At 46.2% G+C, this 17500-nt stretch overlaps 1 protein-coding gene across 1 annotated transcript in view; it reads right to left on the reverse strand.

The window, feature by feature from the left end:
* The window catches only part of fndc5b (fibronectin type III domain containing 5b), a 22354-nt gene extending 14112 nt beyond the window's left edge, over nucleotides 1–8242 (reverse strand). Inside the window, exons 1-2 of the mRNA XM_046327428.1 lie at nucleotides 7733–8242; nucleotides 761–879 (exon numbers count right to left, since the gene is read on the reverse strand). Of these exons, the coding sequence (XP_046183384.1) occupies nucleotides 761–879; nucleotides 7733–7805 (192 nt within the window). The 5' untranslated portion in view covers nucleotides 7806–8242. The remainder of the gene's footprint in view (nucleotides 1–760; nucleotides 880–7732) is intronic.
* Between the last annotated feature and the right edge of the window lie 9258 nt (nucleotides 8243–17500).

Genomic DNA, 17500 nt, shown 5'->3' on the forward strand with positions numbered 1-17500 from the left:
ACTGTCCTAGTCCACTGTCCTAGCCCACTGTCCTAGCCCACTGTATTGGCCCACTGTCCTGGCCCACTGTCCTAGCCCACTGTCCTGGCCCACTGTCCTAGCCCACTGTATTGGCCCACTGTCCTAGCCCACTGTCCTAGCCCACTGTCCTAGTCCACTGTCCTAACCCCACAAATACATGCGCACACACATCACAGGAGAGGTGTATTGGCCCACTGTCCTAGCCCACTGTATTGGCCCACTGTCCTAGTCCACTGTCCTAACCCACTGTCCTAGCCCACTGTCCTAGCCCACTGTATTGGTCCACTGTCTTAGCCCACTGTATTGGTCCACTGTCTTAGCCCACTGTCCTGGCCCTCTGTCTTAGCCCACTGTATTGGTCCACTGTCTTAGCCCACTGTCCTGACCCACTGTCCTGGCCCACTGTATTGGTCCACTGTCCTGGCCCACTGAGACAAAGCTGAGGCATCAGCTCTGGTAGCAAACATGAGTTTTCTATCTCTCAGAATCAGACAAGGTCACTCTTCACACAATTGTAGTTCAACTCACCAACTCCCGACTTAATCCAATACACAAACACAAACTCGCAGACGTGCACTCACAGTCAGACAGAGACACACACACACACACACACACACACACACACACACACACACACACACACACACACACACACACACACACACACACACACACACACACACACACACACACACACACACACACACACACACACACACACACACACACACTCCCCTACCTGTTGTGTGACGGCGAATCCGATGACGGGATCTCCCTCCAGTATCTCCCATGTGACTATGGCTGTGTTCGCCTCCAGCTCCCTGATCGTCACATTGACAGGAGCCGACAGAGTTGAGTCTATACACACCAGACACACACACACACACACACACACACACACACACACACACACACACACACACACACACACACACACACACACACACACACACACACACACACACACACACACACACACACACACACACACACACACACACACACGGGCGCACAGAGACAAACATGCAAATACATGCGCACACACATCACAGGAGAGGTGAGAAAGTGTCTAGGTAGAAAAACAGACAGACAGACGGACACCACAGGAGAGGTGTGAAAGTGTGTGACACACGGACAGAACCAACAGGACAGAAGGTGAGAAGGGTCCTAATGTGTCTTTACTCCTGGTTTGACATCACACACCTTTCTGCTCATAGCAACCTGTCATAGCAACCTGTCACCTGCTCTTTCTCAGTGGGAGAAGAGGTAACGTTAAACGTCATAGCAACCTGTCATAGCAACCTGTCATAGTAACCTTTCAGTGGGAGAAGAGGTAATGTTAAAGGTCATAGCAACCTGTCATAGCAACCTGTCATAGCAACCTGTCATAGCAACATTTCAGTGGGAGAAGAGGTAATGTTAAAGGTCATAGCAACCTGTCATAGCAACCTGTCACCTGCTCTTTCTCAGTTGGAGAAGAGGAAACGTTAAAGGTCATAGCAACCTGTCATAGCAACCTGTCACCTGCTCTTTCTCAGTGGGAGAAGAGGTCATGTTAAAGGTCATAGCAACCTGTCATAGCAACCTGTCATAGTAACCTTTCAGTGGGAGAAGAGGTAATGTTAAAGGTCATAGCAACCTGTCATAGCAACCTGTCATAGCAACCTGTCATAGTAACCTGTCAGTGGGAGAAGAGGTAATGTTAAAGGTCATAGCAACCTGTCATAGCAACCTGTCATAGCAACCTGTCATAGCAACCTTTCAGTGGGAGAAGAGGTCATGTTAAAGGTCATAGCAACCTGTCATAGCAAACTTTCAGTGGGAGAAGAGGTCATGTTAAAGGTCATAGCAACCTGTCATAGCAACCTTTCAGTGTGAGAAGAGGTAATGTTAAAGGTCATAGCAACCTGTCATAGCAACCTTTCAGTGTGAGAAGAGGTAATGTTAAAGGTCATAGCAACCTGTCATGGTATTAATTCTGACTATTTTGAGGAAGTGTGCCGTCGTGGCCAAAAGTTTTGAGAATGATACAAATAAAAATTTTCACAAAGTTTGCTGCTTCAGTGTCTTTAGATATTTTTGTCAGATGTTACTATGGAATACTGAAGTATAATTACAAGCATTTCATAAGTGTCAAAGGCTTTTATTGACAATTTCATGAAGTTGATGCAGAGTCAATATTTGCAGAGTTCACCCTTCTTTTTCAAGACCTCTGCAATCCGCCCTGGCATGCTGTCAATTACCTTCTAGGCCACATCCTGACTGATGGCAGCCCATTCTCGCATAATCAATGCTTGGAGTTTGTCGGAATTTGTGGGTTTTTGTTTGTCCACCCGCCTCTTGAGGATTGACCACAAGTTCTCAATGGGATTAAAGTCTGGGGAGTTTCCTGGCCATGGACCCAAAATAACAATGTTTTGTTCCCAGAGCCACTTAGTTATCACTTTTGCCTTATGGCAAGGTGCTCCATCATGCTGGAAAAGGCATTGTTCATCACCAAACTGTTCCTGGATGGTTGGGAGAAGTTGCTCTCGGAGGATGTGTTGGTACCATTCTTTATTCATGGCTGTGTCATTAGGCAAAATGGTGAGTGAGCCCACTCCCTTGGCTGAGAAGCAACCCCACACATGAATGGTCTCAGGATGCTTTACTGTTGGCATGACACAGGACTGATGGTAGCGCTCACCTTGTCTTCTCCGGACAAGCTTTTTCCGGATGCTCCAAACAATTGGAAAGGGGATTCATCAGATAAAATGACTTTACCCCAGTCCTCAGCAGTCCAATCCCTTTTGCAGAATGTCAGTCTGTCCCTGATGTTTTTCCAGGTGAGAAGTGGCTTCTTTGCTGCCCTTCTTGACACCAGGCCATCCTCCAAAAGTCTTTGCCTCATTGTGCATGCAGATGCACTCACACCTGTGTTAAAGAGAGAATAACTGACATGATGTCAGCTGGTCCTTTTGTGGCAGGGCTGAAATGCAGTGGAAATGTTTTTGGGGGATTCAGTTCATTTGCATGGCAAAGAGGGACTTTGCAATTATTTGTAATTCATCTGATCTCTCTTCGTAACATTCTGGAGTATATGCAAATCGCCATCATAGAAACTGAGGCAGCAGACTTTGTGAAAATTAATATTTGCGTCATTCTCAAAACGTTTGGCCACGACTGTATACTGGGTATGGCGTCTCAAGATGGACAAACAGTACTATTGCCACTTTATTATAATTTTTCAAGTGAAGGTCTTTAAAGGGAATATGCAAGCACACTCGTTTGGCTTGCCTAGCCTAGTTCGGCTAGTGCCGGCATTTGACAAAGTATGCCAATATCTTCTGCATTAATGCCAGAATGACGGGCGGCAGGGTAGCCTAGTGGTTAGAGCGTTGGACTAGTAACCGGAAGGTTGCAAGTTCAAACCTCCGAGCTAACAAGGTACAAATCTGTCGCTCTGCCCCTGAACAGGCAGTTAACCCACTGTTCCTAGGCCGTCATTGAAAATAAGAATTTGTTCTTAACTGACTTGGCTAGTTAAATAAAGGTAAAATGAATGGGTTCAAGCCATACTGCTCGCTTAACCCGGAAGCCAGCCACACCAATGTGTTGGATGAAACACTGTTAGCGGCGTGACCGCCACAGGAAGCACAATGGGACAAGGATAACCCGGTCGGCCAAACCCTCCCGTTATCCGGACGATGCTGGGCCAATTGTGCGCCGTCTCATGGGTCTCCCGGTCGCGGCTGGCTGCAACACAGCCCGGGATTGAACCCGGATCTGTAGTGATGCTTCAAGCACTGCGAAGCAGACCTCTGTACCACTCGGGAGGCCAACCTACACTTTAAAAGAAAGAGCTATTGAAGATTGTAAGTTTAAACAAAGTTGACTTTTTTAAATTTATTTTTTTAAAGCTGTGGATTTTTGTCTATCCTCCCCTGATACAGAATGTATTGTTTTTGTGGTCATGGCACACTTTGTCTAAGAGCTATTGAAGATTGTAAGCTTAAACAATTAATAATAAGAAAATAAAAATATGGATAATTGTCCATCCTCCCGATTCAGAAGATATTATTATGGCACACTTTGTCTAAGAGCTATTGAAGATTGTAAGCTTAAACAATTAATAATAAGAAAATAAAAATATGGATAATTGTCCATCCTCCCGATTCAGAAGATATTATTATGGCACACTTTGTCTAAGAGCTATTGAAGATTGTAAGCTTAAACAATTAATAATAAGAAAATAAAAATATGGATAATTGTCCATCCTCCCGATTCAGAAGATATTATTATGGCACACTTTGTGTAAGAGCTATTGATATGCATTTATGGATGAGAACGTGAACTTGCCATTTTGGGATTACCTGCTTTGCCTACGTCAACAGCCTTAATTAAATGCTTGCATATTAATATGAATAGCCCAGTCTATGAATTAACATCTAACTTACACATCTCTATCTTGACTTCTCTCTCTCCTGAAGCAAATCATGCATCTCCGCTGGCATCCTCTCTGTATTGCCCTAATAGCTCTTGAACCAGTAGCAAGTTGACATTTATTGTCCTTGAGGCAGAACTGAGCACTTCCTCCTTGGATAGGCCTGCTGCAAAGTCAAAATTGGCTATATATTCATGAAAACTGGTTTAAGGTTAGCAGTGTGGTAAAGGTTTAAAATAAATCAGATTTGATGACTTTGGGTCTGTGCCAGCTAGTGACGACTCTGCAGAGCTGCCTCCCGAACAAGATTCACAATGAAAAGCGCTAACCTGCGAACCAGTAGCCTTGCCCAATGCGTGTCCCAGAAGTAGCAATATAGTTCTCCCTTTGCCCAATGTTTATGTTTATGCCAGAATGCCCAATGTTAGAACATTTCAAAGGAAATGTCTGAATTAAACTAGAATGTTTTCCTATCGGTCTAATTTGCATAAACATTGTGATTGGTTGAAACTGTAGCTGCAAGGGTTATCGAATGTTATCGAGTTCATTTAATGTTCATATTTGAAGAAAGACCAGTCTCTTTGGCAAATGACAGGCGTGTAATAGCTGATCAGAGATGGTAACCATGGCTAGAGAACAACAAGCACCAAGTTAAAGCATCGCTGGTCTGCAGCTTTTATATCTGCTGTCTGGGCACTTTCTGCCGTTGGTTTGTCTTAGCTTGATGTAGGAGGCACGCACACAGTCACACGCAGTGCTCACACACACACGCACGCACGCACGCACGCACGCACACACACACACACACACACACACACACACACACACACACACACACACACACACACACACACACACACACACACACACACACAGTATGGAACCGTCTCTTTCCTTGTCTCCTCTTCCTTTCCTTGTCTCCTCTTCCTTTCCTTGTCTCCTCTTCCTTTCCTTGTCTCCTCTTCCTTTCCTTGTCTCCTCTTCCTTTCCTTGTCTCCTCTTCCTTTCCTTGTCTCCTCTTCCTTTCCTTGTCTCCTCTTCCTTTCCTTGTCTCCTCTTCCTTTCCTAGTCTCCTCTTCCTTTCCTAGTCTCCTCTTCCTTTCCTTGTCTCCTCTTCCTTTCCTTGTCTCCTCTTCCTTTCCTTGTCTCCTCTTCCTTTCCTTGTCTCCTCTTCCTTTCCTTGTCTCCTCTTCCTTTCCTTGTCTCCTCTTCCTTTCCTAGTCTCCTCTTCCTTTCCTAGTCTCCTCTTCCTTTCCTTGTCTCCTCTTCCTTTCCTTGTCTCCTCTTCCTTTCCTTGTCTCCTCTTCCTTTCCTTGTCTCCTCTTCCTTTCCTAGTCTCCTCTTCCTTTCCTTGTCTCCTCTTCCTTTCCTAGTCTCCTCTTCCTTTCCTAGTCTCCTCTTCCTTTCCTTGTCTCCTCTTCCTTTCCTAGTCTCCTCTTCCTTTCCTAGTCTCCTCTTCCTTTCCTTGTCTCCTCTTCCTTTCCTAGTCTCCTCTTCCTTTCCTAGTCTCCTCTTCCTTTCCTTGTCTCCTCTTCCTTTCCTAGTCTCCTCTTCCTTTCCTTGTCTCCTCTTCCTTTCCTAGTCTCCTCTTCCTTTCCTAGTCTCCTCTTCCTTTCCTTGTCTCCTCTTCCTTTCCTAGTCTCCTCTTCCTTTCCTTGTCTCCACTTCCTTTCCTTGTTTCCTCTTCCTTTCCTAGTCTCCTCTTCCTTTCCTAGTCTCCTCTTCCTTTCCTAGTCTCCTCTTCCTTTCCTTTATTCCCACCGATCTGCATGACTGTCAGCAATACAAATCAATCCTGTTGTTTCACTTATGTACGTGCTGATGAGGAAAGGGAGCATTTTAAGAGTACTTGGATGTAGCCTTGGCAATTGACTATTGACCCTGTGGGTGTCTCTCAATACTCTAAAGAGTCATACCTCTTGCCAGTGCAAATGAAAGAAAGGAGACAAGGGACTGGGAAAGGAGGAAAGGAAGCCACTTTGGGACAGTGAGATCCACCCACCATTGTTGCAATTTTCGGGCATTAGTGTCCTGTGTGAATGACTATCCCACTGGGCACAGACGTCAATTCAACGTCTATTCCATGTTGGTGCAACGTCATTTCATTAAAATGACATGGAAACAACATTGATTCAACCAGTGTGTGTGTCTGGGTTTGTTTCCCAAACCAGCTCATTTATCGGTCTCTTGCTGAAAGAGCAGAACTAAGAGGTTAGAATAAACACGAGATTACTTTACGGTCAACAATACTGTACTGTCAACAATACTGTACTGTCAAAAATACTGTACTGTCAACAATACTGTATGGTCAACAATACTGTACTGTCAACAATACTGTACTGTCAAAAATACTGTACTGTCAACAATACTGTACTGTCAACAATACTGTACTGTCAACAATACTGTACTGTCAAAAATACTGTACTGTCAACAATACTGTATGGTCAACAATACTGTACTGTCAACAATACTGTACTGTCAAAAATACTGTACTGTCAACAATACTGTACTGTCAACAATACTGTACGGTCAACAATACTGTACTGTCAACAATACTGTACTGTCAACAATACTGTTCGCTAAGGAACACTCCAAGAACACACACACACACACACACACACACACACACACACACACACACACACACACACACACACACACACACACACACACACACACACACACACACACACACACACACACACACACACACACACACACACAGAGAGTCATATACTTCGAAACCTCGATGTCCAAACTGTCTAAATCTTATTTTACCTGACTGATTGGTTCCATAAATATCGTTCATGGATTGTGTAATTGGATTCATGGTACATAAATGTCGTTCACGGACAATCCAGCATACACCTCTGTGCTCCTAATGATATTGAATTGACCTATAAAAGCAGCCGACCAAAAACTCATCCCCAGCTTGATAATGTGAAAGTTGTAGGCTATAAGCATAACGTATTCAGATGTACAGAAATAGAAATCGGGACTGTTGCTCCTGCATCGTGGTCGTGTAATGGAACAGATAGCCTAATATAATGAACGGTAGGTAGGGCTATCTCATCCTGTCATCACAGCCCGTTCACACACGATTCTACCTACTGTCAAATATAACCAACTGACTTCCTGGTATATGAATGTGCAATGTAACAATGTGCGTGTACGGTCATTGAACTGTCAAGTCATTGATTTGGTTTATTATCGATTGATTGATTGAGGGCCTATTCTCTACGCTACTATTAATCATATGACCATCAACGCACGTCCATGTACACTTACCAGCAGCGGTAGCGGATACCGTGAGCCAACCCAGAACGAGCAGTGTCGCCGCAGAGAAGCTTTGTTTTCGCATCCTTCAAAAGATGTTTTACATCCTGCCCGGGCAACCGAATATCCCATTTATTCGCGTTAACGGGATCCACACCTCGGTCTGTGGCGGAGAGTTGCTTAACATTCACCGCACTGGGCTCCTTTCCTTCACCACTCGGCGTTTCCTGTTCTCGTAAGAAATCGGTGTTGGCGGTGCAGCCGAAACTTGGTCGTTGGTTGCTACGGAAACGCACCGCCAGCGCTTTCAGCACCTGGGACAGAGCCGACAACCGGGAGGCACGGTCGGTACAGTCACTTGTCAAATGAACACACAGGTCAAAATACTGTCTTATTTGAAACGATTACCTCAGTAATGGAACACTTCCATAGTCATACAATTCGTTACCACTGTTTGCAAACCGGTTTATCGAAGGTTATAGAGGTTAGGTTATAAACAGACTCGTTTAGGTTATTTTTTTCCCTTGTGCTGCGCTTCGTTACAGAGGCGCGCAGGGAGCTCGCGTGCTGCAGAATGAAACGTACCGGCACTGTCTCTCTCTCTGTCTCTCTCTCTCTCTCTCTCTCTCTCTCTCTCTCTCTCTCTCTCTCTCTCTCTCTCTCTCTCTCTCTGTCTCTCTCTCTGTCTCTCTCTCTCTCTCTCTCTGTCTCTCTCTCTCTCTCTCTCTCTCTCTCTCTCTCTCTCTCTCTCTCTCTCTCTCTCTCTCTCTCTCTCTCTCCTGTCTCTCTCTCTCTCTCTCTCTGTCTCTCTCTCTCTCTCTCTCTCTCTCTCTCTCTCTCTCCCTCTCTCTCTCTCTCTCTCTCTGTCTCTCTCTCTCTCTCTCTCTCTCTCTCTCTCTCTCTCTCTCTCTCTCTCTCTCTCTCTCTCTCTACAGAGGGGGAAGTCCACATTCCCCAAATTGCCTCTCTGCGACGTGGAGAGCTTCCAGCCCTTCCTACCACCATGCACGGTTGTGGCAAGCACCCGAAATTAATGAGCACAATGTCACTGAATGCGCCACTTTCTAATCATTGTCCAGAGATTATTTTATAAGATCAAACCTACTGTTTTTTTGTGTGTTTTATACATTGTATTGTAAACGTGAATTCTCATCCTACATTATGTTTGGCAGCATATGGTTTAGTTAGTCTCTTCCACTCCCATTAACGTTTGCCTTTTGTGCTACAGCTACTCAATACACAATGAATGGCTAAAAAAAACCAACCCAACGCTTTTTGTTGTTGTCTATAGTGCTACACGGTTGGAATAGACTACGTTTGTGATGAATGCATTTCCCCATTGGGATCAATGAAGTCCAATTCCATTTGATATTGATTGGATGTCTTGTAGAAGTTAAATGTCCTAACTTTAATTTGAGAACTTAAAACTACCCTCAAAATAGTCATTAACATTTAAAGTCCTGAACCCTCATTGGTTTGAATGGAGTCAGCAACATAAATACGGGTATTTACATACAGTAGGTAGAGAACATTGAACAGAACACGGCTCTGGATAAGAGCGTCTGCTAAATGACTTAAATGTAAATGTAAATGTAATATCAATAAATACATTTTGACAAAAATACCGGTAGTCCCGAACTCTCGATGTCTCAGTAGACACTATTGGACCAGAAGAAACCAGGCTGCAGTGGGGACGTGTGTGTGTGTGTGTGTGTGTGTGTGTGTGTGTGTGTGTGTGTGTGTGTGTGTGTGTGTGTGTGTGTGTGTGTGTGTGTGTGTGTGTGTGTGTGTGTGTGTGTGTGTGTGTGTGTGTGTGTGCGTGTGCGTGTGCGTGTGCGTGTGTGTGCTGCATTCAGGGTGGTGTAAATGAGGACAGTAAAGGCCAACTGGAATATCAATGGGCTTACAGTGGATGATAAGGAGCTACACACACACACACACACAGACACACACAGGTCCCCCTGCATATAGTGTGTAAAATCACTAACTCTGTTGTTAATGCAGAGATAAAGAGATATCCAAGAAGAAATAGCTGTAGATTACAGAGTCAAATCAATAACTAATTAGTATTCTCCATGGAAAACACTGTCTCTATCAAAGACCGACAGTGGAGGAAATATTGTTGCTGAGACAGTCCTCTCTCTCTCTCTCTGCAGGATACCATGGGGAGTGTGTTGCTGAGACAGTCCTCTCTCTCTCTCTCTCTGCAGGATACCATGGGGAGTGTGTTGCTGAGACAGTCCTCTCTCTCTGCAGGATACCACGGGGAGTGTGTTGCTGAGACAGTCCTCTCTCTCTGCAGGATACCACGGGGAGTGTGTTGCTGAGACAGTCCTCTCTCTCTCTGCAGGATACCACGGGGAGTGTGTTGCTGAGACAGTCCTCTAACTCTCTCTGCAGGGTTAGGGTTAGGGTTAGGGTCAGGACACCACGGGGAGTGTGTTGCCGAGACAGTCCTCTCTCTCTCTCTGCAGGATACCACGGGTAGGGTTAGGGTTAGGGTTATACAGTCCTCTCTCTCTGCAGGATACCACGGGTAGGGTTAGGGTTAGGGTTAGACAGTCCTCTCTCTCTGCAGGATACCACGGGGAGTGTGTTGCTGAGACAGTCCTCTCTCTCTCTCTCTCTCTCTCTCTCTCTCTCTCTCTGCAGGATACCACGGGGAGTGTGTTGCTGAGACAGTCCCCTCTCTCTCTCTCTCTCTCTCTCTCTCTCTCTCTCTCTCTCTCTCTCTCTCTCTCTGCAGGATACCACGGGGAGTGTGTTGCTGAGACAGTCCTCTCTCTCTCTCTCTCTCTGCAGGATACCACAGGGAGTTGCTGAGACACCTTTTCCAATCTCCTCCAACATTCATTATTTTTGAGCTAGCCATACTACATTTATGATTAACTAGGGCTGAGGCTGATTCACCTAACTATTGTATATCCCAAACGGTATCCTATATAGTGCATTACTTTAGACCAGAGCCCAATGGGATTCTTCAACAGTAGGTTCTTATTTAAAGGTAGAGTCATCAGTACTGCAACTTCCGAAACAACTAAGAGTACGAATCGCGAGGCAACACTTTTCTGCTGTTTATGTCTCGTGTTTCAGCAGCGTGAAGCGCGCCCCGTGCGCGTGCTGCTGAAACTGTGCGATACTCTGTGAGTGCATCGTCTTGCATCGTGCTCTTCTGTAACATTTGTGGTTGCTGCTCGTGGCACCGTCATATCGCTGAGTCTCAGTTAAAGGTCAGCTAAGATCCATGTCTCTGCCATTCTGGCACTAACCGTTCTGTCAATCTCCCTCACTGTATTGGCTTGGATACCCCAAGAGCTTGCAGCTTTTCAATGCTGCTACCCTCAGGCATCATTTTAAACGTTGGGTCAATGTCCCAGAGGTAGTAGAAGAATGGAGTGTTCATCTGGGTAGTCATATTTCAGAAAATATCTTTTTTTATGTGACCAACAAAAAAAAGAGCACAACATCAAATTATTTCAGAATGTTTTCTTTTAATTCAGTATAAAAAAAAAGATGTTTCGACCTCAATCAGTAAGAACTGGATACGATTTAGGTGGAAATGCGGCCTCATTAAACTGACATGAAAGGAAGTACCTTCTAGAGTTCAACCAGGAAAGTTCCTCAGCCAGGTCACCCGTGATACAAGGCAGTATTTGACGTCCATCCAGGTCTGAGGACGTCAGCCAGGTCACCCGCGATACAAGTCAGTATTTGACGTCCATCCAGGTCTGAGGACGTCAGCCAGGTCACCCGCGATACAAGTCAGTATTTGACGTCCATCCAGGTCTGAGGACGTCAGGAGATGACGTGGAAACCGACGTTGTGGACGGGGTGGACGGACGTGGGAAAAACATCTGCCTCTGAGTTAAAAGGTGACAAATTCAAATCCCCGTAATATTTGAGATTTCTGTTTACTGCCTATCCCAAACCTTAACCCTTAACTTAACCGTTGGAAGTTAATGCCTTTACACTTCGAAATTTGACGTTTGAGAAATATGGATGGTCGTCTAATTTTGACGAGAGACTGTGAGATCTAGTTGGAGTTACATTCACTTACCCTGCAGAGTTTACATTCCTTACCCTACTACCCTACAGAGTTTACTCTCCTTACCCTACTACCCTACAGAGTTTACTTTCCTTACCCTGCTACCCTACAGAGGTTACATTCCTTACCCTGCTACCCTACAGAGTTTACATTCCTTACCCTGCTACCCTACAGAGTTTACAGATCAGTACAGATGAGTCTAACATCCAATCAATTCACTCAGCCATTTTCATGGTGTTGAGATCAACATTTATTTTCATTTTTTTCAATCTGAGAAACACAGCATTGAGAGTGGATGAGGTTTTTAACATAGTTGAATATGAGAGTGGATGAGGTTTTAAACAGAGTTGAATATGAGAGTGGATGAGGTTTTAAACAGAGTTGAATATGAGTTAATGTAAAAGGAGTTTAATGGTGGTAGGAACAGAGAAACTCATTGCTACTTTGAAGCGACGTTATTTTTATCGATCCTTTAAATCTCGTTTTGCGTCATAGCGTCTCTAAGTTGCCCTCGGGTCAGTAGAGTTTAATTGTACTGACTGATGTTGGTGTATCTGTGTGTGTATATGTGTGTGTGTGTGTGTGTGTGTGTGTGTGTGTGTGTGTGTGTGTGTGTGTGTGTGTGTGTGTGTGTGTGTGTGTGTGTGTGTGTGTGTGTGTGTGTGTGTGTGTGTGTGTGTGTGTGTGTGTGTGTGTGTGTGTGTGTGTGTGTGTGAGAGAGAGAGAGAGAGAGAGAGAGAGAGAGAGAGAGAGAGAGAGAGAGAGAGAGAGAGAGAGAGAGAGGAAAAGAGAAGAGAGGTTAAGAGAGGGGGATAAGAGAGGGGGAGAGAGAAAGAGGAAAAGAGAGGTTAAGAGAGGGGGATAAGAGAGGGGGAGAGAGACAGGGGTTAAGAGAGTGAGAGAGAGAAAGGGGCTAAGAGAGGGAGAGAGAGAAAGAGGAAAAGAGAGGTTAAGAGAGGGGGATAAGAGAGGGGGAGAGAGACAGGGGTTAAGAGAGGGAGAGAGAGACAGGGGTTAAGAGAGGTTAAGAGAGGGGGATAAGAGAGGGAGAGAGAGAGGGGTTAAGAGAGGAGAGAGAGAAAGAGGAAAAGAGAGGTTAAGAGAGGGGGATAAGAGAGGGGGAGAGAGACAGGGGTTAAGAGAGGGAGAGAGAGAGAGAGGGCTAAGAGAGGTTAAGAGAGGGGGATAAGAGAGGGAGAGAGAGAGGGGTTAAGAGAGGGAGAGAGAGAAAGAGGAAAAGAGAGGTTAAGAGAGGGGGATAAGAGAGGGGGAGAGAGACAGGGGTTAAGAGAGGGAGAGAGAGAGAGGGGCTAAGAGAGGGAGAGAGAGAGGGGTTAAGAGAGGGAGAGAGAGAAAGAGGAAAAGAGAGGTTAAGAGAGGTTAAGAGAGGTTAAGAGAGTTTAAGAGAGGTTAAGAGAGGTTAAGAGAGTTAAAGAGAGGTTAAGAGAGGTTAAGAGAGGGGGAGAGAGGTTAAGAGAGGGGGAGAGAGAGGTTAAGAGAGGGGGAGAGAGAGGTTAAGAGAGGGGGAGAGAGAGGTTAAAAGAGGGGGAGAGAGGTTAAGAGAGGGGAGAGAGGTTAAGAGAGGGGGAGAGAGGTTAAGAGAGGGGGAGAGAGAGGTTAAGAGAGGGGGAGAGAGGTTAAGAGAGGGGGAGAGAGAGGTTAAGAGAGGGGGAGAGAGAGGTTAAGAGAGGGGGAGAGAGGTTAAGAGAGGGGGAGAGAGGTTAAGAGAGGGGAGAGAGAGGTTAAGAGAGGGGGAGAGAGAGGTTAAGAGAGGGGGAGAGAGGTTAAGAGAGGGGAGAGAGGTTAAGAGAGGGGAGAGAGGTTAAGAGAGGGGAGAGAGGTTAAGAGAGGGGGAGAGAGGTTAAGAGAGGGGGAGAGAGAGGTTAAGAGAGGGGGAGAGAGAGGTTAAGAGAGGGAGCTGGAGACATAGAGGAAATTATAAAATATACATACAACAAATTCCAATTGGCTCTTTAACATCATTCTTAGCTCTGGCATCTTCACCAATATTTGGAACCAAGGCCTGACCACCCCAATCCACAAAAGTGGAGACACATTTGACCCCAATAACTACCGTGGAATATGTGTCAACAGCAACCTTGGGAAAAGTCAAAGGCAAAGTCTTCTCATGCTTTATTGATTTCAAAAACGGTTTTGACTCAATTTGGCATGAGGGTCTGCAATACAAACTGATGGAAAGCAGTGTTGGGGGAAAAATATTCGAAAATATAAAATCCATGTAAACAACAAGTGTGTGGTTAAAATGAGCAAAACAACACACACATTTCTTTCCACATGGCCTCACCCTACTAGAATCTGAGGTCAATTGTCAACTGTTTGCTGATGATCTGGTGCTTCTGTCACCAACCAAAGAGGGCCTACAGCAGCACCTAGATCTTCTGCACAGATTCAGACCTGGGCCGTGACAGACCTGGGCCCTGACAGACCTGGGCCCTGACAAACCTGGGCCCTGACAGACCTGGGACCTGACAGTCCTGGGCCCTGACAGACCTGGGCCCTGCCAGACCTGGGCCCTGACAGACCTGGGCCCTGCCAGACCTGGGCCCTGACAGACCTGGGCCCTGCCAGACCTGGGCCCTGACAGTCCTGGGCCCTGACAGACCTGGGCCCTGACAGACCTGGGCCCTGCCAGACCTGGGCCCTGACAGACCTGGGCCCTGACAGACCTGGGACCTGACAGACCTGGGCCCTGACAGACCTGGGCCCTGACAGGCCTGGGCACTGACAGGCCTGGGCCCTGACAGACCTGGGCCCTGACAGTCCTGGGCCCTGACAGGCCTGGGCCCTGATAGTAAATCTCAGTAAGACCAAAATAATGGTGTTCCATAAAAAGGTCCAATTGCCAAGACAACAAATACAAATTACATCTAGACACTGTTGCCCTAGAGCACACAAAAAAACTATACATACCTCGGCCTAAACATCAGCGCCACAAGTAACTTCCACAAAGCTGTGAACGATCTGAGAGACAAGGCAAGAAGGGCATTCTATGCCATCAAAAGGAACATGCAATTCGACATACCAATTAGGATCTGGCTAAAAATACTTGAATCATTTATTGAATCATTATACCCATTGCCCTTTATGGTTGTGAGGTCTGGGGTCCGTTCACCAACCAAGAAGTCATGAAATGGGACAAACACCAAATTGAGAATCTGCATACAGTATTTTGCAAAAATATCCTCTGTGTACAATATAAAACACCAAATAATGCAGAGCAGAATTAGGCCGAGACATGCGAATGATCAAAATCCAGAAAAGAGCCGTTAAATTCTACAACCACCTAAAAGGGGGCGATTCACAAACCTTCCATAACAAAGCAATCACCTACAGAGAGATGAACCTGGAGAAGAGTCCCCTAAGCAAGCTGGTCCTGGGGCTCTGTTCACATACACAAACACACCCTACAGAGCCCCAAGACACCAACACAATTAGACTCAACCAAATCATGAGAAAACAAAAAGATAATTACTTAACACATTGGAAAGAATTAACAAAAAAACAGAGTTGAAAAACAAACAAATTGATGTAAAATATATCACTAGCCACTTTAAACAATGCTACTTAATATAATGTTTACATACTCTACATTACTCATCTTATATGTATATACTGTACTCTATATCATCTATCTAAGAAGGTCGACGACATCCGATCCTCGTTTGCTAAGTCAAACGACACCGCTGGTTCTGCTCACAGTGCCCTACCCTGTGCTCTGACCTCTTTCTCCCCTCTCTCTCCAGATGAAATCTCGCGTCTTGTGACGGCCGGCCGCCCAACAACCTGCCCGCTTGACCCTATCCCCTCCTCTCTTCTCCAGACCATTTCCGGAGACCTTCTCCCTTACCTCACCTCGCTCATCAACTTATCCCTGACCGCTGGCTACGTCCCTTCCGTCTTCAAGAGAGCGAGAGTTGCACCCCTTCTGAAAAAACCTACACTCGATCCCTCCGATGTCAACAACTACAGACCAGTATCCCTTCTTTCTTTTCTCTCCAAAACTCTTGAACGTGCCGTCCTTGGTCAGCTCTCCCGCTATCTCTCTCAGAATGACCTTCTTGATCCAAATCAGTCAGGTTTCAAGACTAGTCATTCAACTGAGACTGCTCTTCTCTGTATCACGGAGGCGCTCCGCACCGCTAAAGCTAACTCTCTCTCCTCTGCTCTCATCCTTCTAGACCTATCGGCTGCCTTCGATACTGTGAACCATCAGATACTCCTCTCCACCCTCTCCGAGTTGGGCATCTCCGGCGTGGCCCACGCTTGGATTGCGTCCTACCTGACAGGTCGCTCCTACCAGGTGGCGTGGCGCGAATCTGTCTCCTCACCATGCGCTCTCACCACTGGTGTCCCCCAGGGCTCTGTTCTAGGCCCTCTCCTATTCTCGCTATACACCAAGTCACTTGGCTCTGTCATAACCTCACATGGTCTCTCCTATCATTGCTATGCAGACGACACACAATTAATCTTCTCCTTTCCCCCTTCTGATGATGACCAGGTGGCGAATCGCATCTCTGCATGTCTGGCAGGCATATCAGTGTGGATGACGGATCACCACCTCAAGCTGAACTTCGGCAAGACGGAGCTGCTCTTCCTCCCGGGGAAGGACTGCCCGTTCCATGATCTCGCCATCACGGTTGACAACTCCATTGTGTCCTCCTCCCAGAGCGCTAAGAACCTTGGCGTGATCCTGGACAACACCCTGTCGTTCTCAACTAACATCAAGGCGGTGGCCCGTTCCTGTAGGTTCATGCTCTACAACATCCGCAGAGTACGACCCTGCCTCACACAGGAAGCGGCACAGGTCCTAATCCAGGCACTTGTCATCTCCCGTCTGGATTACTGCAACTCGCTGTTGGCTGGGCTCCCTGCCTGTGCCATTAAACCCCTACAACTCATCCAGAACGCCGCAGCCCGTCTGGTGTTCAACCTTCCCAAGTTCTCTCACGTCACCCCGCTCCTCCGCTCTCTCCACTGGCTTCCAGTTGAAGCTCGCATCCGCTACAAGACCATGGTGCTTGCCTACGGAGCTGTGAGGGGAACGGCACCTCAGTACCTCCAGGCTCTGATCAGGCCCTACACCCAAATAAGGGCACTGCGTTCATCCACCTCTGGCCTGCTCGCCTCCCTACCACTGAGGAAGTACAGTTCCCGCTCAGCCCAGTCAAAACTGTTCGCTGCTCTGGCTCCCCAATGGTGGAACAAACTCCCTCACGACGCCAGGACAGCGGAGTCAATCACCACCTTCCGGAGACACCTGAAACCCCACCTCTTTAAGGAATACCTAGGATAGGATAAAGTAATCCTTCTCACCCCCCCTTAAAATATGTAGATGCACTATTGTAAAGTGGCTGTTCCACTGGATGTCATAAGGTGAATGCACCAATTTGTAAGTCGCTCTGGATAAGAGCGTCTGCTAAATGACTTAAATGTAAAATGTAAATGTACTGCATCTTTATGTAAGACATGTATCACTAGCCACTATGCCACTTTGTTTACATACCCTACATTACTCATCTCATATGTATATACTGTACTCTATACCATCTACTGCATCTTGCCTATGCCGTTCTGTACCATCACTCAATCATATATCTTTATGTACATATTCTTTATCCCTTTACACTTGTGTGTTTAAGGTAGTTGTTGTGAAATTGTCAGGTTAGATTACTCGTTGGTTCTTACTGCATTGTCGGAACTAAAAGCACAAGCAT

The sequence above is a fragment of the Oncorhynchus gorbuscha genome, linkage group LG24 (assembly GCF_021184085.1).
Source record: "Oncorhynchus gorbuscha isolate QuinsamMale2020 ecotype Even-year linkage group LG24, OgorEven_v1.0, whole genome shotgun sequence".
NCBI lineage: Eukaryota > Metazoa > Chordata > Actinopteri > Salmoniformes > Salmonidae > Oncorhynchus > Oncorhynchus gorbuscha.